Source organism: Rhea americana, unplaced genomic scaffold (assembly GCF_003343005.1).
Source record: "Rhea americana isolate MKP2758 unplaced genomic scaffold, rheAme1 scaffold_2, whole genome shotgun sequence".
Classification (NCBI taxonomy): Eukaryota; Metazoa; Chordata; class Aves; order Rheiformes; family Rheidae; genus Rhea; species Rhea americana.
Window position 1 is genome coordinate 8,776,865 of NW_028186149.1, and position 25,181 is coordinate 8,802,045.

General features: G+C 34.8%; 2 protein-coding genes across 4 annotated transcripts in view; one reads left to right on the top strand and one right to left on the bottom strand.

Annotated features, from left to right (window-relative positions):
• The window catches only part of FAM227B (family with sequence similarity 227 member B), an 82,550-nt gene that overhangs the window by 20,286 nt on the left and 37,083 nt on the right, over window positions 1-25,181 (bottom strand). The gene's annotated exons all lie outside the window — the stretch shown is intronic.
• Window positions 10,247-25,181, top strand: part of FGF7 (fibroblast growth factor 7) — a 28,290-nt gene continuing 13,355 nt past the window's right edge. Inside the window, exons 1-2 of one of the 3 annotated variants that reach the window (XM_085303429.1) lie at window positions 10,247-10,452; window positions 10,965-11,547. In XM_085303429.1, coding sequence (XP_085159555.1) covers window positions 11,262-11,547 — 286 coding nt within the window. In that variant the 5' untranslated portion in view covers window positions 10,247-10,452; window positions 10,965-11,261. The remainder of the gene's footprint in view (window positions 10,453-10,964; window positions 11,548-25,181) is intronic. The other 2 variants (XM_085303430.1, XM_085303428.1) reach the window with 2 other exon arrangements.

Below are 25,181 nucleotides of genomic sequence, written 5' to 3' on the forward strand. Positions count from 1 at the left end.
AATTCTTAGAATCATGGAATCATCTAGCCTTTTAGATACCTATTTTGATAGTACTCCAAAGCAACATTAACTTAACATACTGTGCACAGGCAACACTAAAACAAAGAAAAATCTGTATTTTGAGTTTTAGTCATAAAAGGCATCCATGAAAAATAAAGCTCAAAGACCTACATTCCAGTGTTTCAAAGGAACACTACTTTGGTTTACTGGCTTGTAAATATGATACAAAGTTCCAAAAAAATTATCTGCTTTCACCTCCAGACAGACCCTAAAAGGAAGCCTTATCTTCTTGCCAATCCTGATCAGAGCACTTTTTATATTAAGTGCAGGCCACTATCTGGAATCTTGAAGACTGTGACTAAGACTTAGCAGTACTCTGTTCCAGAGTAGGGCAGCTGTCTTATTTTTTGTATGAACAAGGCTTTGTTACTGCTTGGCACAGTAGCTACTCCACCCCTACTAGTACTTCACTGTGAATTACAAATGTCAAAATACATTGTATATTGAACATATTTAGTACAATACTTAGAAACAGAAGATCACATACAATACACCTTAATAAACATTTAGCTTGCCAAATAATATTTCTCTTATATAAGTTTTTAAAAACCATTAGGCAGGAGGAAGGAGGATTTAAATGAGTAGCAGCAAATAAATTCCTTGATCCCTCCTTGTACTCTCTTAAAATGACCCCCTAGGTTACTAGGGTTTGCTCCCTTTGGATCCTCCCTCTATTTTGTAGCTCCTATTTGCAGACTTCATGGGCTCATTACTTTTCTCTGTTGCTGCCTAGGTCTCACCTCTATCCCAGATTTCTCCAAATTTCTCCATTACTTATTCTCTGCCAATGTTTTAAATGCCATATTCATTTCCCTTTTCCCGTAATTGGTTCCTAACTCTCTTCCACATGCTGACACCTGCTAGTGCAGTATCAGCCCCCYGCCCCGGATCCTTGAGGACACTGACCACTCCCCTCATGTAAGAGTTTACCAAACTTACCAACTCAGACAACAGCCTGGGTGAGAAGTGGTATACGTTAAAATATTGGTATTGGATCAAAATTCCATTCTTTGAGACATCATCTGGTGTGTTTGGGATGCTGATGTTTAATAATTATTATAGAGACAATTCAGATTGAAAAGTATTAAATAAGATTCCTTACTCCYCACACTGAAGAAAGAGGCAAAAGTAGCCTGAGTTGACAGAGTAAGCACCCCTCTGGAGGCGTAACAAACAATATTTTCACAGAGCAAAATATTTCAAATACAACATAATGGTAGCTTTTGTGCATCTGCAGAAGTTTTGTGATCCTACACTTCCTCCTGCCTCACAGCACAAATTGTGAAAACAGACAACTATGATACACTCTCAACTTCTCCAACATCAGAAGAACATTAAGTTTCCAAAGTCAAGCACTCAGACATCGGGAAATACCAGAATTAGGATTGTTCATGTAACCCTAGTTAAACTTTTGTGGGCACATAAGTGATCTTTCCTTGCATGACCAACTGTACAACTAGAGACTTCTRTAGAAGATATCTTCTCATCGTTGTTGAAGTAATGGCTATCAAAGTCGTGTTGATTGTAAGTCAAAGGAAAAGGTAGGCAAACATAGATTGTATTACTCATAAAACCTCATARTCCTCATACTAGGGTTTAAGAATTGTAATAAACCCCCAACTTTTAAGAATATCTTAGGAGATCTGTCTTTTCTTTCACATCTCTTTGAGATCTTGAAATTAGTTCTTACCCTATCTCCCAGGTATTACTGAGAATAAACACAAAATATTGGAATGAGGACTTCTCAAATCAAGAAAGGAGACATTAAAAAAAAGTTTTAGTCACCAACAGGAGCAATCACGAAGGACACAGACCATTTACTCAAGTAGAAAAATTAATTTGCACCTCAAGATTATAGAATACATGTTAAATTGATAAACTACTCACCAGAGACATTTAGAGACCAAGAATTCATACAAGACACTGCCAATGTATTGTTCACATCTAGCAATACTATGAAACAATACAGGCATGATCTCCAGCGAGGAATTTTACTGAAATGTCATTAACAAGCAAAAAATTGCTCGTCAAAATTCTTAAAAAAAACTTATCAGTAACTTTTCTCAAATATTTATATCTTCTTATTCAGTGGTTTTCAGTCAAATGAATCAAAACAAAACAAAACACCTTGTCGGCTGCCAAGTCAAGGGACTGTCGCATTTTGTACCTCAGCATGATGGATTTCAGCACATAGTTTACACACAGGAGTTCATACACCTATTCATTGTAAACATTTTGAGAGGTTTTTTCATTTAGTATGCTTCTGGAAAAATCAACCGTRGCATATGCATGTATATTTATCATTTTGAAAATATATTTTAAGGATATTCGGTATTTATGACTTGTTTGTTATGCATATTTACTATTTTCAGTCACTAATCTCCAAAAATCACAGTATTTTTACTTCCTGAGTGAATACTGGGCATTCTCAAGAACAACTATTCCTCAAAGATGTTGCATGTATTTTTCAAACAYATGCCACGTAGTTCTTCATCCATGATATATAGGGCAAAAGCAAGGCGATCCGTACCACTTAAGTCCTTGTGGCAGAAGGATTGTACTGATATGTTTTCCCTCTTTTATAGGATGAAAATGTTGATTGCCAAGGGAGAAAAGGAAAATATACATGCCTTAGTCCTAGCTTTTTAAAATGTCTACCTACCTATCTTTACCTACCAAATGCTCTGCATTCCAGCTTCATAGGACAGCAAGATTTAGGCTTGAGTGGAGAAGCTTTTATGTACAGTGAGTAATCTTTCTCAGCAGTAAGTATGAAAAATTGTCAACTGGAAATAATGTTAAAAGCATAGAAATGATTTTAGCAATGTGATAGTTACGATAAGCAGAGTAAGCCAGGGCTCAAGAGGCAGATCAGCCAGTATCATTTCTAAAAGCTGTTTCAAAGCCTGCCCTTCATCAGTTGCTGGCAAAATTCAATCCTCGTGGATGCCATGAGAGAGGCACATATCCATCTAACACAGCAACAGCTGCAGCAGGAGACATTTAAATTCACAGAAGYACAGCTGTTCACATATAGAAGAGATTACTCTTTGAATCTAAAGAACTACATATACAGAGAAGCAGGAGGCTCTATTTATTCAGAACAGAAACTCTAATAATCTTTAGGCAAAGGATTTTTATATTTCAGTCAGTTTGAAATCAATGAAGTGTCCCACCCTGCTTCAACTCTCTTGCTGGAATTCTGCACTTTTGACATATGCACAATTTGTCCTGCTACTGTGAATGCAAAAGTATTTTGAAACTTGTTCTTCTCTTTTACAATCAAGCCATAGAAAAACTAGTCCATTGGTCCATACCCACATTAGATAGATGTCTCAGGAATTATGTTTACATGCTTGTTCYRGCCAAAACCTCAATTTTGTGGAACRGCATTCGTATTACTAGCACTTTACATCCTCCTCTCATACTAATTATCTACTGACTTTTCTAGTGAGAAGTTATATAGATTTAGCAGGACATTGTGTAATTTGATTACTAGTAAATGAAGGAATGGAAAAAGTGAGGAAATGTGGTGGAGCTCACTCTGTAAATTAATTATTAACACAATTTCTCTAGTAAATATTCCCTTTTATTAGATTCCCTCACTTCAGCAAATGGTTGTCAATCATTCAAGTGGTAAAGAGCTGAAAAACTTTACAGTTTTGTGACTAAATGGTGTCCCTATCTGACAGATTAGGTAATGAATAATATTAGCATTACTAAGAACTGTTCTTGTTCCAATCCACTGAATCTATTTTTTTTTTTTTTTTTTAAACGGGAAATAGCACAGCTTCGCAGGAAAACAGGGCACTTTTCCCCTACCTTATTTTGCTTCTAGAATATGTGTAATGATAGGCCATATAATTAGCTGAAGATTAGGAAAGGTCTTACTCAAGCTATTTCCTAAAATCAAACATTAAATCCACAGCTGTTAGTCAGTAGCATTTGTACCATATACAGGCCCACATTTYGTTATTTTGCATTTATTTGTACTGATCATACCTTCTCCATTAACAACTTTGCACAGAAAATAGCAAGCTACTGGAAAAAAAAAATGTCTACTTAAATTTGAAGATTTAAGACATTCCCAAATGACAAGTCATTATAAAAGGAACTCCTGTTACACCTCAGGTGCAAACCTGGACATACTGAATTATATTGAATTCTGCCGCTGACTTAAATGCRGACATAAACCTTAAACTGAAGAAGTCATAATTTGTCTCAACGTTATTCCACACGGTCACACTTTTAAAGTATTGTGCATGCAAGTCTTTAAAAAAGCAACTGCAAAGGTTAAGCAAATTTGGAAAACTGAAAATCCCATAGTTAAATCACATCCTCCTTACAATTTCTACATGCAGTAGCAATTTCTTCATGCATCACAGTTGAACGTTTTGCTGTTAGGTGAATGTACCTCAGTGACGAGGCACAGCTTTCAGGAGCTACACAATAAAATTAAATATTTGAAGATTTGATGAAAGCCTGATTGAACAAATGTAAATGGATAACTTACAGAAGGAAAGACTAGCAAAAAAATCCAGGAAACCCACACTACCTACACTGCATACATTCCTGTAATTGAGAGCCAGATGTTTGACTGTGTAAATCACTGCAGTATGACAGAAATCTGACTCATAAATCATTCTGATTTAAATAAGAATATATTACACACACATTTAAAAAGAACTTTAAGGTTATAAAGTTAAACATTCGTAAGTCAGGAGATGAGAGGGGCTTTCTTTGATAACACTGATTTGGCTGCCTTTTTGTGTATGTACCACAAACAGAGATAATTTTTAGCATCGCACTTTTCTTCACAAGTTCCATGCCTCATTTAGTGCAAAACATGGATAACTAGTATTTTGTGGATTTTGAGTATTTTACAATAATAATAAGGTTTCAAGATAGAGTATGTATGTATGTGTGCGATGAGGCTTTTAAAATTCTACCACAGAAGCAACAGGGGTTCAAAAGGGGTGGTACATACTGGATCTATCATACCCAATTTAACTGGGGAAACTCATAGCTGAAAAAGGTTGCAATCACCATGTAAGCACCTAATATTTTGGGCTATGCCAAAGACTTGCAGTGCAGGCCCACATGCAGCTGAAAAGATTGCTTCTATATAAAGCTTGGTTTCAAATCAGGATTTGGAAAAAGTTCCAGATGCATTTTTCTTCTTTACCTACTCCCAGTCTCCATGCTTCAAGCTCAGTCCTTTACTCAACTTTCTGCAGTTCCCTTTGTGAACTGTCGTTTTTTTGGTGCCAGATTCCCTCTTCCTCTGTACATCCCTAAGAGTGCCTAATCCCTATCTCCTAGATAAATTCTAGTGTTCCTAGTTCCCACCCACAGAWTTTTTTGCCCCAAATCTGACCAATCACTGCCTCCATTTTTGTGCACAGCCAACTCACCTTCAGGTGAGTTACAGAATACTTTATACGTATAAGATTACCAATCCTTTGAACATGAACAGGCATACATCCTTGTAAGATTAACAGTCACTGTCCCATTATACTTGCAGCACATTTTCACTAATTTCACTGTTAACATTCTTTCCTTTCTGAGTTTAACTGGTAGTATCTTTATGTCAGAAAATGCAACATTTCTAAAAGCAGTGCTTAATATACTGCCACCTAACTAAATGTTAACAGGTAGTTGCTAGTAGTCTACTAATAATTCCAGCTTTATAGTGGTCTAGGTGCAAATCAAAGAGCAGACCATATAATTTGCACAATCAAGTCCTTAGTTATGGGTAGATTTTAATTAGGGACATAAAGAAATATTTGACTAAGAGGACAATTTTCTATTCTCAACCAAACTCTGTTCAATTAGGTATGCAGACAGTATTATTAGATCAGTGAAGCCAGTTTTAAATCTGGGAGGGGGTGGGAAAACTGAAAAGTCTGCCATACAAAATCTGCTTTGCAAGAGGCTTCAATTAGAAGGAACTAAAATTGTTTTCTAAGATTAAGACTAGCAGACAGACAGCTAATAATGGGTATATATTATCACAGCAACAAGGCTTTATTATTGCTTTAAACTTTATTAATTATATTTTTCTCATGTTTTCTCTCTTATGAGCCTTGAAATGCTTAATTATCAAGTAAATTACAACAAGAGTTATGCTTTATATGGACAGATGTGAAAGTTAAAAAAATGTTAGCTTGTTTGAGCACTTAAAAATAAAAGACAAACTATTTGCATATCCCATTTTTTGAGTGTATGAAATATTCAGATCTGTGAATAGCTACACTCAGAGGTAAAAACAGAGCTTGAAGACTATTTCATATCTATTATTAGATCTAATTTTATTAAGATTTAATAATAACAACAGGTGAACTCATGGGAATAATATTTTTGGCAATGTTTTTAAAATGATTTTTCAGCAAAGTTCTAAAAATCTAAGTTTTAAAGTTAATTCTTTCCAACCTGCTATGTCTATAAATGATGCTGCACATCTTAAAACCAAAGAAATAAAACATATTTTAAATTAGGTAGAAGAAATCACTATATCCTAAGTATTCTGGTAAAAGTAAAACTTAAATATCAATGTGCTAGCACATAAGAAATAGAGGCTTTTCCAGGTTCATACCCAGTAATAAGATAAAAGAACTTTTCTGTTAAAAGTTTGGTTTATCATCTCAGTTTTATAAGCTTTCCACCTTCACCAAAAAATTATTGTTACAATTCTGTTCTGCTACAACATCTTAAATTACGTTGACTGCACTCCAAGTGCCCTGATGTCATCACATGTGGAAGGATTCTCTGAAGCTGACTGGCAGTATGGATTATCAAACTATTAACACCAAGGAAACATATCACAACCATATACTATGCAAACTACATTGAGAAAGGAGAGATTCATCTGACTCCCAGAAGCTTCATCTTTAGAATCCCACACTGCTTTACTCCATCCTTCAAAAGTCAGTATCATGGTGATTCATCATCCTAAGGAAATAAGCTGGGATGCTTTTACCTTTCAAGCTCATTACTGACTGAGGTAAGATATTTTAGGAAACATAAAGGCTGTGAATAAGTTATATACAAACAATTTGCTGGCATTAATGAACAAGAGAACTGTTATGTATTTGTCAATTATTTGATAACTTTTTTCTTAGTATCTCCTGCRTCCTATTCCAGTTTTCTTGTAGATTTAAATCAGCTTGACATGTTCTGGATGAACAATGGAGCAAACAAATAAAAATGAACGATGTTTCAGGGATTTGTTTTAAAAATTGCTAGGAAAAACATGTTTGCCTCTAAAAGGAGAAAAAGTAGCTTCCTAGGTGAGTGAAGAGAAATAAAAATTTATTATACTGTTTCTATTTGAATTGGAGGCCTGGGCACAATCCTCGTAACTGGAACCAAAGTGCTTGCCATTTATTTTTCATCTTTTCAGGACATGCASTGCAGCAGTGCTGTGGACAACTGCCTACCAATTAGCAGGTAGGAACCAAAAGAAGAATTACTGTAAAGGGAGTAGATTTAGTTAAAGGATGGTTTACAGTGTGAGGATTTTATGCATTTCTCCAAGTTTTCATGTTTCATATAGTCAAGAGGTTTTAACACATTTCCTCAAATACATCTTACCAAAGAAGCAATTTCTAGCATTTTAGGGGAATCATTTCTTTATTTTATTGAAGAATTGCTTGGGATTTGATTTGCAAAGTCCTGGGTATATGTATTAGTAACAAGATAGAGGAAGAACTGCAGATCAAGTCAATTATATGATCTTCCATAAAACTAAAATAGGTCAATCTGAGAGAGGAATTAGTTATGCTTGTCTGGAACAGAAGTGGACTGAATCATTCAAGGGACCTGGGATTTGTGTGTGAAATTCTGACTTGCCTACGCAGATCAAGACACAACTCTTTCATTAAAAATTATACAGTTGTACTCGTASAGTAAAATATAAAACTGAGTGATTAAATAATACTAGAGAAAAAATTTTTGGAAAAATGTATTCTGTAATCAGACAATAGGAGAACATGAAAGTTAGCAGTAATAAAAGATTAACTGACTAAACCTGACTAAACCTACAGCTAGTGCCTTCTTTTAACTACTTTTACAAAACTTCATGAAAATCTGAACTGAAGCACCAGTTCAAAATATACTTACAGCAAATGATTTATTTTGCAGAACCAAGAGAAATACATACCTATGCCTGCATATGAGTAGCTCCAGCTTTCTGAAACTGAAACTTCAGGTATGTATTTTTCCCCTCTCTTACCAACAGTCAGAAAAAGAAACAGTAAGTTAGCAAAGAGAAAGAAAAATGAAAAAATTAAGTATGGATCTGAAAGTGAAAGTTGTTACTGCTCATAAAAGACCCAGAATATTTACAAAAATATTTCTGCTTGCATCCTACTTTGAGGAGTAAAACACAGATTRCATTTTTCCTTGATTGCTTTCTTTATAATACACAGTAGATAAGCCTTCTGAATGCCAGAGATTTTTTTCATTTCTATCATTCTAAATTCAGGCWGTGGAATGGATCTGAGAACATACTGATACAAACACAACAAACATACTGGCGAAAGTGCAACTGTGGCAAATCTTTTCAGTTCCCATTTCTRGTCAGAACAGTGGTCACGGATTGACACAATACAAGCTAAATTAGGAACAGCAAGGATCACAGTTTACATGGGTAAGCCTTAATGAGAGCCACTTCCTTGTGTATCTATCGGAGGCATCCAACCTCTGAAAGGCACACACCTGSTAATCTTCCATATGATAAGAGGTGTATGTCAAGCTCTCTGCTGCATTAGGAAATTATAGTTGAGTCACAGAACATGGGAGACAGCCCAACAGACTGAAATGGAGATAATGAGAAAGAAAGTGGATCACCTCTGGACTTCGAAGGAAAATGGTTCAAAAAAAGATGACAAATCAAGTGACAAATGGGATTAATCCAAGTGAGCTCTGAGGAAGGTGTTGAGGACTTTAAGGAAGGAAATGAATCATTCTCTGTGGTTGTGTACAGAAATGACTGAGTAACATAAGGTCCCTTRATGTCATACACCTTTGATGCTCATTTTGGAACATTTCAGTGACAAAAAGCATAATTTACTATGTCCCCCTTACCACAAGGTGGCACATATGTACTCCCTATCATTTTTAACTACCTCTACAGTTTGTTTCAATCAAGTTTTAAGAAGTAACTGTTCCTATTTCTRAAAAGAGTGAGGAGCAGGGGCAGAAGAAAGAACAGAGAAGGACCAACTACATAATAACACCAGTTACAGACAACTCCAGGTTCTTGATAAATCTATTCCTTATAGAAAACCAGAGTTTCCATGTGTTTTAAAAATGCATTCATCAGAGTACCAATAGACTCTTTTAAGGCTGAAATGGAACACAGACTTTGGATGCCAGGCTAGTGCCACAGCTGAAAATTTAGCATATAGCAGCAGAAAACCCAGCTTATTTAGCCATTACTTTGATCCTCTACAATTTAAGCCTGCAGGCAATCCATCAGTCAGTGCATGTGGTACATAGGTTTTACTTGCATTGCTGCAACTTTTCATTCTCATTTGCAAGTTTCAGGACCTAATAACTACAYAGGCTAAGGAAGACTGTTCCCTAGTAGTTTTTTTCTTTCATGCTGATAAAAGTTGTGCTTGAATGTCAGACTCTGAAACATCCAAACATACGTTCTTATTTTCCTCTAGTGGGTGATTAAATAAAAATCTCAGTGATTTTCTGTGCAATTGGTCCTCTTTTACAAGTCTACGATATACAAACGTGCCACACAATCTATAATGACCACAACATGCCCTCTCCACCGTACATAATGGCCCCACATTTCATTCATCCATCAGAAAGGCAGTAAGCAGAGTATGAATCTATCAAACTGCAGAAAAGATTTGAAAGAAAATAGAGATGTGTGCGTGTGAAAGACAGAAGAAGGATTTTCTTTTTTAAAAAGAGAAAAATAAAGAACAGAAATGCTAACTGGCCTGTGAAGCAACTCTACCTATAACCATAGAATATATGTTTTTACAAAGTAGATTCTTGGARATTTAAAGTATAAACTATGTACATAGCTCCCTCTGATGACCACTGGACACTATACAACACAAGCCTCCTTTTATTTTTGTTCACGGATTCAACTGACAGCTGACTGGTTAAATTCTAATTGCTTCCAAGTGAGGTCAGCAAAGGTATTTATCGAAAAGGATTGAACCACAGGCTCAACACACATGCACACGCACGCATAGGCACATGCACACCACCTCTCTAGCGTCTTGATTTATGGAAACAATTATAATTCTGGGGGAGTCTTTCTGAGCTGAGAAAGTTTGTAGCTACAATAGAGTGTCTCATGTTGCAAAACGCAGACAACAGAAATGGAATACTTGGGTATCCAGCTGTTATCAACAGAAACAAGTAAGTTATCTGTTCTTTACAAGAACATTCAACAGTTACTAATAGCTAATAGCTTTTATCCTGATTTCTGTGTGTTAGATGCCAAAAGAGTGTTGAGTAATTTTTCTATTAATAATCTGAAAAATGCAGGCRTAAAAAGGAAGGAATAAAACTACGTGGTCTGTCTTGAAATTTGGATTAGAGAAACTTTGTCTGATAAAATATGGCTAATAGTGAAGATATAGGTGTGAAGTAATMAACAGTATTTTTCAGTGCATGAGAGCATAGTTCAACTGAATTAGTAAGGATTTTTTGGAAGGACTTAACTGAACTGAAGACAGAAGTATGTTTACAATCAGTTTAAATGTCTGTTTATGCAAAAAGCTATATAAAGATATCTGTTGTATATACATTTGCATGTTTTAAAAAATCAGCTTATACACGTATGCATGGTACATTTCAGTAGCATAATATATTCTTGCACATTTGTAACAACTGATCATAAAGACTTATACATGCAACTTCTCTCACAGATCTTTTACTTTCAGTGCAAGCAGCAAATTCAAGTAGTACAGAAGGTCACAGCAACAAAGGTTTTTATAACTTGTGCCTTTAAAGGATATTTTGACTGAAAAGATATTTAAGAAGCTCTTCCATTTCACCACTAACTATTAAGGAATAAGGATCAGAATTCTAGAAGAGGGAACAATCTCATTTAAATCAATCTGTAACTCAAAGACAGAAGGCAGGTCGGTGACCTAAGAGCAACAGTCTTCTTGAGATTTAATTTTCATTATGTTGTTCATGAACACCCAGAACACTGCACTATAATGCACAAATGGATACTGACATGGATCCTGCCAATTTTGCTCTACAGATCATACTTTTACATTATCTTTCTAATGGGCACTGTATCTTTAGCTTGCAATGACATGACTCCAGAGCAAATGGCTACAAATGTGAACTGTTCCAGCCCTGAGCGACACACCAGAAGCTATGATTATATGGAAGGGGGGGATGTAAGAGTGAGAAGACTTTTCTGTCGAACTCAGTGGTATATGAGGATTGATAAGCGAGGCAAAGTAAAAGGAACAAGAGAAGCAAACAACAACTACAGTAAGTATTATCTTTGCTTTTGCTATTTGTCTCTAAGTTTTTTTAAAAAAATCACATATTGTTTCCTATCCCTTGACTTACAGTAATTTCAAAATAATTTTGTATAGCATATAAGACAAGGTTTCCAATTAATCCTACAGCAGGACATTTGTTATTGATTTTGAAATGCATTATTTTAAATACTACATTGTAGATCTGCTAATGTATTAGTTACAGCTGGTAACTGTTAGCAAACAGAGAGACTATTTTAACAAGTGAATTAAGTTTGTAAGTATAAAAATGCATAACCACAAATTCTGCTCATAAAATACTTAAGAAACATTAAACCACATTTATATATCATTCCACAAACTACCTACAAGTTTGGTATGTTAGAGTTAACAATTGAAATACATGCAATATTAGAAAGTTTAATGGAAAGAATTATGTAAACTGTCTTGCAAAATCTTTTAGATATTTTGCCAAGCCAGGAACAAAATCTATTATAGCTTCTGCAGTTCATTATTACAATGATCATGATGATGAAAAAATATTCTCTCCTCTTTCTTCCAAAAAGATGACTCATCTAGAGGGAATGGACATATAAAAGTTTGCAAAGTTCTACCAAATACATTTTCTGAACTGGCAAAAGAATCATTGTTCTAGAATATATTTTTCACACATCTACCTGTATAACTTTCATTTACAACTTCTCGAAGGCATCATTTTTACATTCACTATTTTTGCCAATTTGGCTTTTATGTTATCACAAATATATTGTATGTTTGGAGAAATATCACATCTCCATTAAAAGACTATTTTTAAAAAAATATAACAGAAAAAAGCATAGGATTATATCAAATACTTTAAAACAAAATGAGAAGGAAAAAGGGTCAGGGACATGCTGGTCTAGTGCTTATAGTCAACTGAAAGGACATATCTGTCCAAAGATACAATTAAATGCAGTTTTAATATATGTTGCACACACTATTGTGCTTTATATAACAGCAAAAAAATCATACTTCAAGAACTGTTAATGTGTTTCAGCTTTTAACTGAAGATGACTGCTGATTTTCTACAAAAACAGCACTTTTCAAGGCTAAGTGCCTAGMTAGTGGGCTTCATAAGTTATTGTTCTACTTCGTGACTGCATTATGTGGCACCTTGCATGGCTAGAACGTCATTGACTAATGATACTGTTTCTTTTAAAATTTGTTTCTGTACGTCTGCTTTCTTCCTACACTATATTCTGTAAAACYATAATGCTCTGGAAGGTATCACATGTGCAGAGGCCAAATAATTTATTTGGTCCATATTCAAGAGTCTCACTAAATTTCAGGAGGACATTGCCAGAATAAAGACTTACAGGGCTAGTTCATAAATGAAATGTTGGTCCRTTAGAAATCAATGGAAAAACTGTTACTGTTGAAATAGTTTCTTTTTTTTTGTAGAGAAATGAATATCCATTTTACCCTTTTTTTTAATTAGTACTTACAAAGAAATACTTTAAAGAGATTACGACAACATATAGAGCTAAATAATTATATAAACTTGCTCTTTGTGRTCCCATGCTGGTTAACTAGGGACTTGGTTGGTAATTTAGCGTTATTTCAAATTCAAGCATTCTCAGCAGGATTCCAGGCTGCTGAAGCACACTAATGATATCCTGAAATGTTCTGTAGTGAAACCATTAGAGGATATCAGGTTGACTTGTGCTAAAGGCAACCTATTTTCTTTTAGAGTTTTTTGAACACTTTATGAAGATTTACTGATGCCAATAAACTACTGCAAACTATAGGACTTTACCTTGATTCATTAAACATTTATACTGAAATAAAAAAAATTTAAACTCTTTTTTTTTGGTAATTATAGTAGTTATCAGGAGAAAAAGAATCATGATTTGAATGGTTTCTCTGGTAACTGAGACGCACTATGATGTGCTGAGATGTCTCTACTGTATTTAACTAAAGTATGTGGGAAGTCTCCTACCATATTAAAAGTCTCTMATCGCAATTTATCCATTGCACACTAGAAAATAATTATGTGAATGCTTTTGTTGGATAAGCAGAATAGGGAAATACAGATGACGGGGACTGGCAAAGTCTGAACAGTGATAATATTTTCTGAGAAATACAAAACCTTAATATTGTAAGTCTTATTTTTATCATACCCTCTACTCAACRGGATATGTAAAAAGCCTTCTTGAAGATGTTTTTATGGCCCTATACCAAAACACATTTAAAGAATATGACACAGAAAAAAAAAGACTGCACTAATTTGCTTTCCTCAAATATATTTTTTTAAACACTAGAATACTCAACAGGCTATTTTTATCCAGGGACTCTGAAAAGCATCACTTAAAAGTTATATGCATTACCAAGACACATTAATCTGTGTGTTTGTTCCTGTTCTGTGATCTCCAGTTCTAAAATTTTTAAGTAAATAGTAAATAAGACCTGTTTCTCAGGATGGAATCCCAGAACAGCTGTAACCAAATTAATCAACAGCTGTCAAAAATGTTGCTCTGAGAAGTATCTTCACACTTTATTCTAACTGTCCATTTATATATCCATTTATATATCATAAATAATTTTGTATTATCATAATAATACAAAAATAATTAAATTCTCTACCTTTCACAGAGGAAACCCCAACTTCCCCTCCTATATTAAATGGAGAAATCCTGTCACCATGATCCTTTACATTAAGTTATAGGTGTGAGAAAAGGAATCCCTTYGCCTTTGGAATCACTAACGTAAGATACTCAAATGAAATCAAGAAAAATTTCACACTTTTACTATCATAAGTTAATAAAAGAAGCTGCATTGACAATCTTGCAAAATTGGTAACATGTTTTCAGCTTATGAGTTGTGAAGTATGAACACTGTGTACAGCAATCATCTTCACCATTTGAAATGTTTGTAGAATGATGATAACATCATTATTCTACACCGTTACTTTGGCAAGTGCCAAAACACATGGATCTCTTTTCATTAGTCAAGACTACAACAAAAGAAYGCAAAGACATCAGGGAATAGGATCTCTGCAGTAGGCTTCTGCAGTCTAGCTTCTGTAATAAGTTACAAAAATATATATATATATGTTTACACATGCCCTATAAAAGCAACAGGTGAAACAGGAAGCTGTAACACTGTCTTTACGATATGGATGCAAACCGCATTATATTAAATATACGGATTGATATTCCATGACAAAATTAAATACTTAACCAAATCTTTACTCACTAATCATAATTAATCTATCTGTACTTATCGTTTACTGGTTTCAAAATGCATTAGAATTTAACTGCTTACTCCAAGTAATTTGTGTACCATGTCAATGCAAGAAAATTGTTGAATTCTATCTATAATATTCTATCTGTAATAGCGATGACCTTGTTAGGTACCCAAAGAACACTTATTCCATGCACACTTCAGTAACCAATAGAACCTTCTTGTGGGCATAAAGTGGTAACTCAATAGTAAACTAAGCAAATCAGGGGACAGTGATTTCCTAAGCAGTAGAAATCACTTTACACTTGACGCAGAGTGAAAACTGAGAGTCATATACTGAAAAGCTAAAGTAAGCATCAGAAAACAGCAAAGACAGAAGACCATCCAGTACAATTTGTAATTTCAAAACATTTCTCTCTTTGACAATCATTTATTATACCTTGTCCAAGCATAATTTGCTTCTTTAATTCAAAACTAAATTTTCTATCTAGTTCATTTAAAATGATGCAAGTGGGGCACACTTTTTAGTTCATGATTAAAAAGTAAGAGTGACAGAGCAGATGATAGTGATAACCTGGCAATCTGTTAACTCTCCATCTTTGATGTCTCTATTATTGCTCAGGGTTTCTTTAATTTCAGCTTTGTGTTTATGAATTTTGCCAGATTTATTTGATTTTGTACAGAAAAAAAAAGAAGAGACCCAAACCAGAGTTTATTTTGACTCTATCCAAGAGGATTTACAGCTACAACTGGATGATGCTTTAGGACTTTCCACGCTCTGTTGCCTTTGGAATCTCATTTTAAAGACTTCAAAGGGCCTTTTAGTTACTAGAAAAGCCTTCCCGGAACCTGAGTCCTAACATGTCTGATCCTATCATATTCCATGTGTGCTCTAAACCCAAAAAGTGCCTACTTCCTTTTTTTCCCGCCAGTGGATGAAGCCAAAAACATAAAGAAGAAAAAAAGATAGTCTGGTGATATCTTTGCACAAACTGGGACACACCTTACACTGGGAAATTTGTTCTATTTTCATCAAAATCCAACAATTTAGTTTTCAGTATCATTAAATGAACTCTACCTCATTTTTCTTCAAAGCTAGACCCTAAACTGATAACAAAATATATTTTAAATGCATTTTAGCAGTTTAATACTCAAACCCACTTAGAAATCAAAGCGATTTTCAATAGCATTTTATATATACTTTTTACTATAAAATAGATGTTGGGATATGTATGCCATGCCATTATACCAAATTTGATTTTTGTTATTTAAATACATATTACATAAAGAAACAAAAGACTCAATATCTAAAAATCATAAAATATATTTCAAGGCAGGATTGTCAGCATGCCCAGCAAATTTCTCTCAATAGCTTCAGAAGCAGTCAAGTATTGATGTTCCAGATTCAGTTAAGGACTATGTGCACTCTAACCATATAGAAAGTCTGTCTTTGTAACTGCATTCCTGATTTTTTCAAGGTTTTTTAGTTCAATCAATGTGCTGGCCTAAGCGGAAGATAAACCTTGATGTACTTTTGCTTCACATTATTATTCTGCTGATCTTTTATTTCACCAGAAAGGGGTTTAATTTAATGACAATATATGTATTTCCTCTGTTAACTTAACATACAGTGCCAAGATGGATTTAAGCAAAGATGCTGTTAGCAGCAGCAGCTGAGGTATATGCCTGGCTGCCATCTTTAGCTGACTTTTTGATAAGAATAATTTGAAGGAAGTGAGAAGAAGAAAGGTGGGAATAAAGTCTTGAATCATTGCAGCAGGATTCTTCAGAGCCCATCTATCTGTCCAGATCAGGATTCAACTGGCACAAGATGACAGGAAAGGATGACACAAAGTGCCATGAAACTCCAGAAAAATTTTTGAGTTTGCTTCTTAAATTGATACCAACTTTTCTGCGTATGGTACTTAAAAGTTGAAAAATAAGCAAATAGGAACAGTAGCACTTTATACTTGCTCTCTGAGCACTGTGTGAATGTGTAAGCTGTGCAAGGGGAGAACCCAACCTCTGAGCTTGTGCACAATTAGCTGCTTCCCAAGCTAATTTACACCACATGTCTGTGCRTGCTTCAAAACTGGGAGATAAGCTAAGAGCATGCAAGTAGTAAAAAACCTTTAGGGTGAGTCTACTCAGCTAAATTGATACACTTGACTTTAATATACCTTTGTAATTTGGTTGTGACTCTGCAGTTTTTTTCCGAATCTCTCAGTAGTGAGGTTTATCAGAAATGGAAAATATTACATTACATTACCATCCATCAAATCTAGTAACTAACTGCTGAAGTAGTTAATGGATATATTTGTTTAAAAGGATAAATTACAGTCCCATCACCCACATAGTTTTTTTCTCCTCATTGTTTATAATTTATGAATGTAAAAAAAAAAAAATCAGTATTGTTTCATTAAGCATGTTATTGCTCCATCCTGAAGAAAATGTGCTGAAGTGGCCTTGACCTGAGACTGAAGAGATTTGAGGCTAATCCAAATTTTAAGCAATTTGTTTACAGACTTTGGGAGAAATTCTTCAAACTCTCTGTGCCTCCATAAAGGGGAATTATTTGCCTCTGTGTAAAGAGCTGTAAAAGTTATTAGTGAAGAAATCACCAAATCTAGAAGAGAATTGTGCAGTAATATTATAGACAGTAAATACTATGGAATATAACGGAATATTAATTTCAAACTAAAATAACTGAAGTGAGGAGCTGGACAGAACACAGAGCTTAAGGGAATCTCAAAGAAGCAATTTTCCATACTGGTAAACAGACTTTACAGTAACTTGATAGAATATTTAATTCCTAAAGTACTCTTTCTTGGGGGGGGGGGAAAAAAAAAGAAAGAAAGAAAAAAAAGAAAAAAAAGAAAAGAAAAAGAAAATCCAGACTTCCCTCTTTGCAGCTTCCAGCCTTCTGCATTGAGTATCTGAAAGTGATTTTTAAGATTTCTAGGATCTTAGAGTACTGAGCAAAGCCCTGTTTTCCCTTCCATCCTCCTTTAAGTTCAGGAGCACCAAGACGTCTAAAACATGTAATTATACTGCTCCACACTGCAAGACTTATCAACTAGTAGTATATTTTGGAACATTTTTCTCATCAAAACAGAATCAGTTTAGCCAAATGAAGGCTGTAACTCTTCTTGGGTGGCACACTGCTTTCATTGCATAATTGACTGTCTATGACTATATTTGGCAACGGTATTTCAATTGTCTTTTTTGACCTTTATCTTTATTTTTAATTTTTAATTCTGGAAATGAGCTGATGGAAAGGTCAAGTTAGCCTTCTGGTGAATGTAATTTAGAAACATTCTTAAGAAAAAGTTAACAGTGAAAATTCCTAYGCCAATAACATAATAGAGGTTAACACTTACAGCACTGGAATGTCAAACTTCAAAACATTCATAACAATGACATCATTTACACAAATGGAAAATATTCTTTGTAACAATTGGTGTTGAAAAGTTGGAAACAGATATTCACAGATGTGTCTGACAACTTCATGAAAACAAAACAGGCAATAAAAATACCAATGTAATCAATAGGCTCTCTTAATTATTATTTAGCTTTTGAAACAGAGMACAAGATTAGGATTAAATTCTAGCAGGGTTTCTTTACAATATTCACATGCTGCCTAGGACACAAATCTAGTACCTGCACAATTTACCAACAGAACAATGTAGGCCAGTTAACATCAGTAAAGTCAACTTATTGCAATTGGGGATTTGCGCTTTTAAATTCAAAGTTATAGTGGGAATCTAACAATTCAAATTAAAACTACACAGGCTGAAACGACAAAAGAATCTAGATGTTTTATTAAAAAACATTGTTTTTTTTTCCTTCAGTATGCTGCTTTTCAAAACTCATCACAGTCAGGATGTCAACAGATCAATGCAAAATCATAAATGAAAACATAAGCAGCATGCCTGTGCCACAGAACTTATAACCACAAGAACATCTAAAATAGGGAGAAGTAAGAATCACCACTCATCTCCACCATTAAGATATTTTTCAAACACTCCCATTAGCTGTTTGGTTGGTTATTTTTWGACAGTCTCCTAACATTACTATTTCAACCCTTAGTAACACACTCGCCTTACCTCACTTCCATTTTTGGTAAGCTGTCTTGCTTTATTTTAAGTATGCTAATAGACACTGGGAGGTGCTATAGACTATAAAAATAAGCTGATCAGACTTGTCCTCAAGTCATTTTAATACTTGGGAAGTTTGCTGCTTGTCTAGCTAGAAGGTAATGTCTTCCACAAAAAGAAAAAAAAACCTCACTAAGAGGAATCATATGTTTAATCTGTGCTAATTTACAAGGTTTTTTTATTATGACCTTTAAATGCCAAATGTCATTTGACATTTTAATCAAACAGAAGTGATTGTGTACAGTAAATATATCTAAAGGAAGAACTTTATGATTGTTAATGGCAGAAATGATTATACATGAACATATATATTATCTAGAGCAGGAAATATTAGTARAAAATTTCACAACTTACATCAGATCTTAACACAGTTGCATGTGTAGCTGTGCTGTGCTGTCTGTAGCTGCTCAGGTGACTTGGTGTCATAATTTTGTAGGTTATTTGATGCACAGCTGTAAGCAATGTAGTGGTAAATGTAAAGTTTTTTATGCTTATCAGGTGCATGGAAATCTCCACTAGAAGGGCCTTCTGGCTTCTTGGATAGCACATGGCATACCATTTGCATTACATGATGGATTTAGCTGTTGAGTGGTCTACATGAACTCAGAGGCACAACGTTCAGACTTTCTGGCTAGCCATTGAGCATACGGATTTAGGAGTGAATGCTGATATAGCTAACTCGGAGAAAGAAGGTAGCACACAGCAGAGAATGAACCAGTACCATCCAATCCTGTTGTAGCTTCTGCCACAAAAGACCTTATAAAAACAAAAGCTTTACTCCCGGTCAGAAACTCTGCAGAAAAACAGAAAGGATTACTTAATTCTAGAGAGTACAGTGAGTACTAATAGAGCTGGAAAGTGCAACTTTCACCAAAAAGAGCAACTCCAATTCCACAATGTTCATTTGCTTCTTTCCAAGTAGCTTACACCATTTAGATACAGCACATAATGTGCAAGATTATACAGAAAAATCCAGACAGTTCTTGAGTGGTTATTGGTGAGATTTTACGGTCATTTAGTAAAACTAGCTATGTAAGTCTARGAAGTAATTTTTTTTAGTGCAAATACATGAATTTTCTCTCTCTCTCTCTCCCTATATATATATGTATATACTCTCACACACACACACACATTTTGTAGCAGAGAAACTTGCTTATTAGGGCCACCTTGCAACCAAAGACAAATTTATGCTGTGGGAAAGGCCAGTAGAAGATCTTCCTCAGCAGCAGTGCTTTATGTTTACATTACGTGAAAAACCAGCAGGTAAGAAACCTTGAAATGGCTACGGCCATGTCTTTTTCCAATGCTGCAGCAAAATATTTTATCCTTCCCTAATGTAAGGATAGAGGCATAGACGAGTCTGTGGCCAAAGTGAGATTCAGCCTCATTGAGCTCTCCAGCCAACCTTTTAGCTTTCATTAGTGTGGCACCCCTAAACAATAGCATGCTACAACATAGCACAAAAAGAAGTTTCTGCACGTCTGCAAACATATAAACTACAAGCATGACAAATAGCCAAACAGCACCCTGTCCACAAGTGCTATTATTAATCAAAACCTAAACTGCATACTATTTTAAGAGGCTATTTTCAAACTAAATGGCAACGAAAAGCCATTCTTCTAATTCAAGTAAATCCCCACCTCTATAATTGAACCTTCCACATTTTTAATAGCGCGCAAAGATCCTGGCCAATATTTCTTACTTCAGTTTAAAACCAAGAAGAAAGATRCACAACAGCTAGAACAAGCAAGCACTTATTTAGAACACTCTGTAACAGTGTATACAAGGCAGAGAAAAAGAAAGGTTTTCTTGCACCTTACATCCAAATTATGATTTCAAAAAGACTATTCATCCACTTAGGAAACAAATACTGTCCACCTGCCTAATCACGTAAGAGAAAACATGACTGGAGGCAGGAACAAGTCCRTAAGAGGAGAAAACCATGCTGAGAAAGAGAACAAAAACCTTTTCCCTGTAAGGAACCCTCCTTGCTTGCTGTTGGCCAGCCCCAAGGAGCTGGATGGGCCCTGCTTCCTCACACTTAATAACATGCAACTGTACAGGTGTTTTGAGCCTCTTGCTCTCTTTTACATCCTGCCACCCTGCAGTAATGGCACTGTGTTTTCAGGGTGCTAAACAGCAGTTTGAGCATCTGTTTCAGCAGTCAGGCAGCAAAATTTTATTATTGAGACAATAGTATGGTATGTTTTTCTACTTCGCTACTAGCATACCAGCCATACATTTGGGTGAATTGATGTTGGAGTTGCAGTCATTAGCAGGTCATTAGTTAACAGGAAGCCAAATGTCACGTCAATTTTGAAATCTGGCTTAGGAGAGTTTGCTCAAGTTATAAAATAAATGTCAAGAGTCGTAGGCTACCTACACTGGCCCCTTTAAATGCCTCTTAAATTGAGCAACAGAAATAATACAACTATTAAAAAAACCACTATTTTAAATTATTTTATATGCATTTCAGCCAGAATGTCCAAATTAGCAAAGTGGTGCCAAGTAAATTGTAAATACCATAGCAAAACTACTGAGTACGCCTTCTTCTCTGCATGCTTGTGTGCCTTGAGAAATTTGGTCTGTAATACTGAACATAACTGTCATGCAACAATATTAGAGGAAATAAAAAGATTACCACATCTTTCTAGGAAATCATGCTCTGCTAATTTTTTAATGAAATAATCCAGTCTTTTTAATTTGATTGCGTCTATTTTAATCATATTGTTCTGGGACAAATTCTGAATAATTTAATGAGAATTTCTGAAATGGCACTTTTATCCAGAAAGAACCCTGGAATCAATACTGATCYATACAAAAATGCTAATGCTATCATCACTTAAAAACCAGAATTTAGAAGGTTATTTTGTTACATAGAAGGCATAAAAACTTTAATTTAGTAAATGGTGATCAACCGAGCTTTGATCATTTAAAAGAATGTGATGAGTTCCAGGTCCTATATAAGCAGAAAATAATCTAGGGATGGAGGATATACTTAAATATAATGGAGAAAATTTTCAAAAACTTTTAATACTTGTGAAGCTAATAGCTGTTTTTGCCAAAATTAACCTCATTTTTTCTTAGATATCAAAAAATTTCATTGCTGACATTACAAAAATCTTTTTTTTTCTTTCCTCTTTTTCCCATTAACAGTTCATTTTTTCTTTCTGTGATCTCTTTTTTGTTAGGGATATCCTGCACTAAACAGTTCATCTATATATGAGAAAAATTTAAAAATATTAGTTTTGTACAAATTACATAAGAAAGTAATCATACTTATCTGCCCAAACAATTAACTATGTGAGCTCCAAACTCACATAGGTGAGTCTGCACATGCAGGAAAATGCAGAATATTTCTGCCTCTATACAGCTACACAGTATAAATACTGAAGATTTTGGATCATGAGTTATTAGATTGTCTTCGGATTGTGCGGCACACTTCCATACTTCAACACCGCAGTTACACATACTTTCTGTGGAACTCGGTGTAGCAAAGTGGAACTCCCAGCTGTAGCTCCTGTTCCATGAGCTGACTCTCTTTTGGCCCCAGGCTCACCAAGTGGAACGGTGCTTTTCGTATTTTCCCCTTAATTTCTATCCGGCAGTTCCATCCTAAATTTGCTTCTGTTAGCAGATCTCTGCAGAATCATGTATACTTTGGCAATCATATGTGCTGCATTCTACCTCACAGGTGGTCTTGTACAAAAAAGTCTGATTTGAACCTCATCAGGGGGATTGTGCCATGCTTATTTCATTAACATAAGTTTCTACGTTAAAAAGATGTTCCCTTCTCAGTTGTACAGTATTTGACTGAACCACACTCTCAATAACTACAGAGACGTAATCAACCTGAGAAAATAATCATTTGCAAAGTAGAGCATTAGCTCATTTTTTCAGTCTAGAATCGAGATTTGGCTCTTCCGTTCATATTGGTTTACTGATAAACTTCAATGAACTATCTTTAATAGTCTAAAGAGTTGTTTTTGAAAGCAAAGAAACATTGCACAGCTGTGGAGGAGTTAAGTTACTGACTAGTGGAAAAGCTATCTAACCCTGTGATTCATCAAGGAAAAGTTTGCTCAGGAGCTGAAAGACCCATATTAGGAAAGAGAAAAATATGTGCAGTTTGTAAAAGTCTGGCTCTACCAAAATCAGTATGAGTTACTGATTTCCTACCAATTGGTTCAGGAGCTAACTTAAAGGATGCCAGATAAAAAACTACTGCCACTACAAATTATTTTCTTTGCTTTAAAATATGCAAATATATTAATATTTATTATAATATATAATTATTATTACACAATATATAAAATATTAGTAAGATGTATTAAAAGTAAAATACTTTAAATTCTATAACCCTGGTAATATCRACTGGCCATAGAGAAAAATGAAATCCTTGTTTCATCAGTAATCGCTTTCTGACTTTTAAGTCAGCACTTCTTATTTGTATCTTACTAACATCTCTGGAGTAATGTTGCTATCTCTATTTATTCTGCTACTCAGGATATGGGCTTTAGGATGCAATACACCAGAATATATCCAATTTAGGATACTCAATTTAACATACTTAGCTATAACTTTTCAAACATAAGTTAGCAAATATATGTGCAAATTTATTTTTCACTATAGAAGATATTAATGGATGTTAACACTGCATTTTCTAGAGCTGTATCAAAACCACACAACCACATACCTATACTGAATAGAAAGTGATTCCATTACTTACATCAGATAGACTTTATAGATATATAACAATCTATGTATGTAAAACTTTTTTATGGTGTTATATTTGCATCCACACGTGACTCAAGAATACAGCAATAGTCACGGATGAATTAAGATGAAATAAAAAGAGCAAAAAGACAGAAACACTTTGTTTCACACTGTGCAGCAAAACCCAACATTTTTCTCAATTTTGTTACTTTTTCTCCAAATTCGTGTTGCAATATGGTGGAAGTCACAAATGCTTTAAGCAAAAATAAATAAATAAATAAATAAAAGGTTTCTTCATCATCCTAAGTTACTGGAATATCCTTAATTGTTTCAGTCAGAGAAAAAAAAAAAAAAAAAAAAAAAAAGAGCTTTTTTGTATGTATTTTAGAATGTACCAGTACCTGTACTGCCAGGCTCTGTGCTGGTTTAACTTTATGGTCTTCAAGAGAGTTCTGATAGGGCAAAATTTCCTACTGAGTTTAGTGTAACTGATCTTTCCTGTTACAATCACTAGGGAAGCACAGCAGCCTAAGGTGATGATGTGCCTCAAACGCTTTATTTGCTTATGTAGCCTCTGCTCCTCAGCCCAGATATAATCTAATATTAAAACCCACCAACCCTCATTTGAGTTCTCTAGCCCTATGACCCTACAGAAGAAATCTCTACCRTGTTACGATTTCCTACAGAGAACTTATTTTACTCTTCCTTACTTGAATAAGGTCCCTGTTTAAGCCCATTAGCTGAAAAGTATGTTTTCATATATCTACATATCACAGAGCACCTGCTTTCCAGATTTTACAGGAGTCTGTATATTCTGCTATGAATTGCTTACATATTACTTCTATGGAGCTCCTCAGAATTTCATGATATCAAGACATAAAAAAACAAAATAAGAATTATGCCAATTGTAGCACAGAAAATGAAAAGTGAAGAATGTTCCAAAGGCTCCAGTCTGAAGATGTTACCAAATGCCTGAGTGGTATTTTTTCAAGATCAAGAGAAAAGTATGTCTTGTGCCAATGCACTACATTGCAGTCTATCAAAAAAAGGAATTTGAATATTGTTAGAGATGGAAATTTGCAATTCTATCRATATAATAATATGGCTGCTGGATGGATTTTATATTTATAATTTAATGTCTTAAATAATACTTTAACGGACTGTTCATAGATAATTTTATAATAAAGAGTCAYACTACAGTCATATAGCACCTGTGTGTCCTGAGGGCCAAGAAAACAAACTTCTGCAGTTTACAGGCACAGGCATAAATCAGAGCTAAGTTTTTAAGGATGTTACAGTAAATAAAGATGGAKATAGGCAGCAGCACCTACATGAAAACCCTTCTTTTAAACTAGCCTGTAGATGGAAGGACTGGGGTAATGTGAAGGATCAGCTGATAACAATGCAAGGCAGCTTTTCACCTTCAGAGTTTCCCCTCTAGACCTTYAGCTGATATGAACAATCATAACTTCATTGAAATAAACATAACTGCACTGATTTACACGAGGATTACACATAGGATTAGACCAAAAGCAACGAGAAGCTAGGT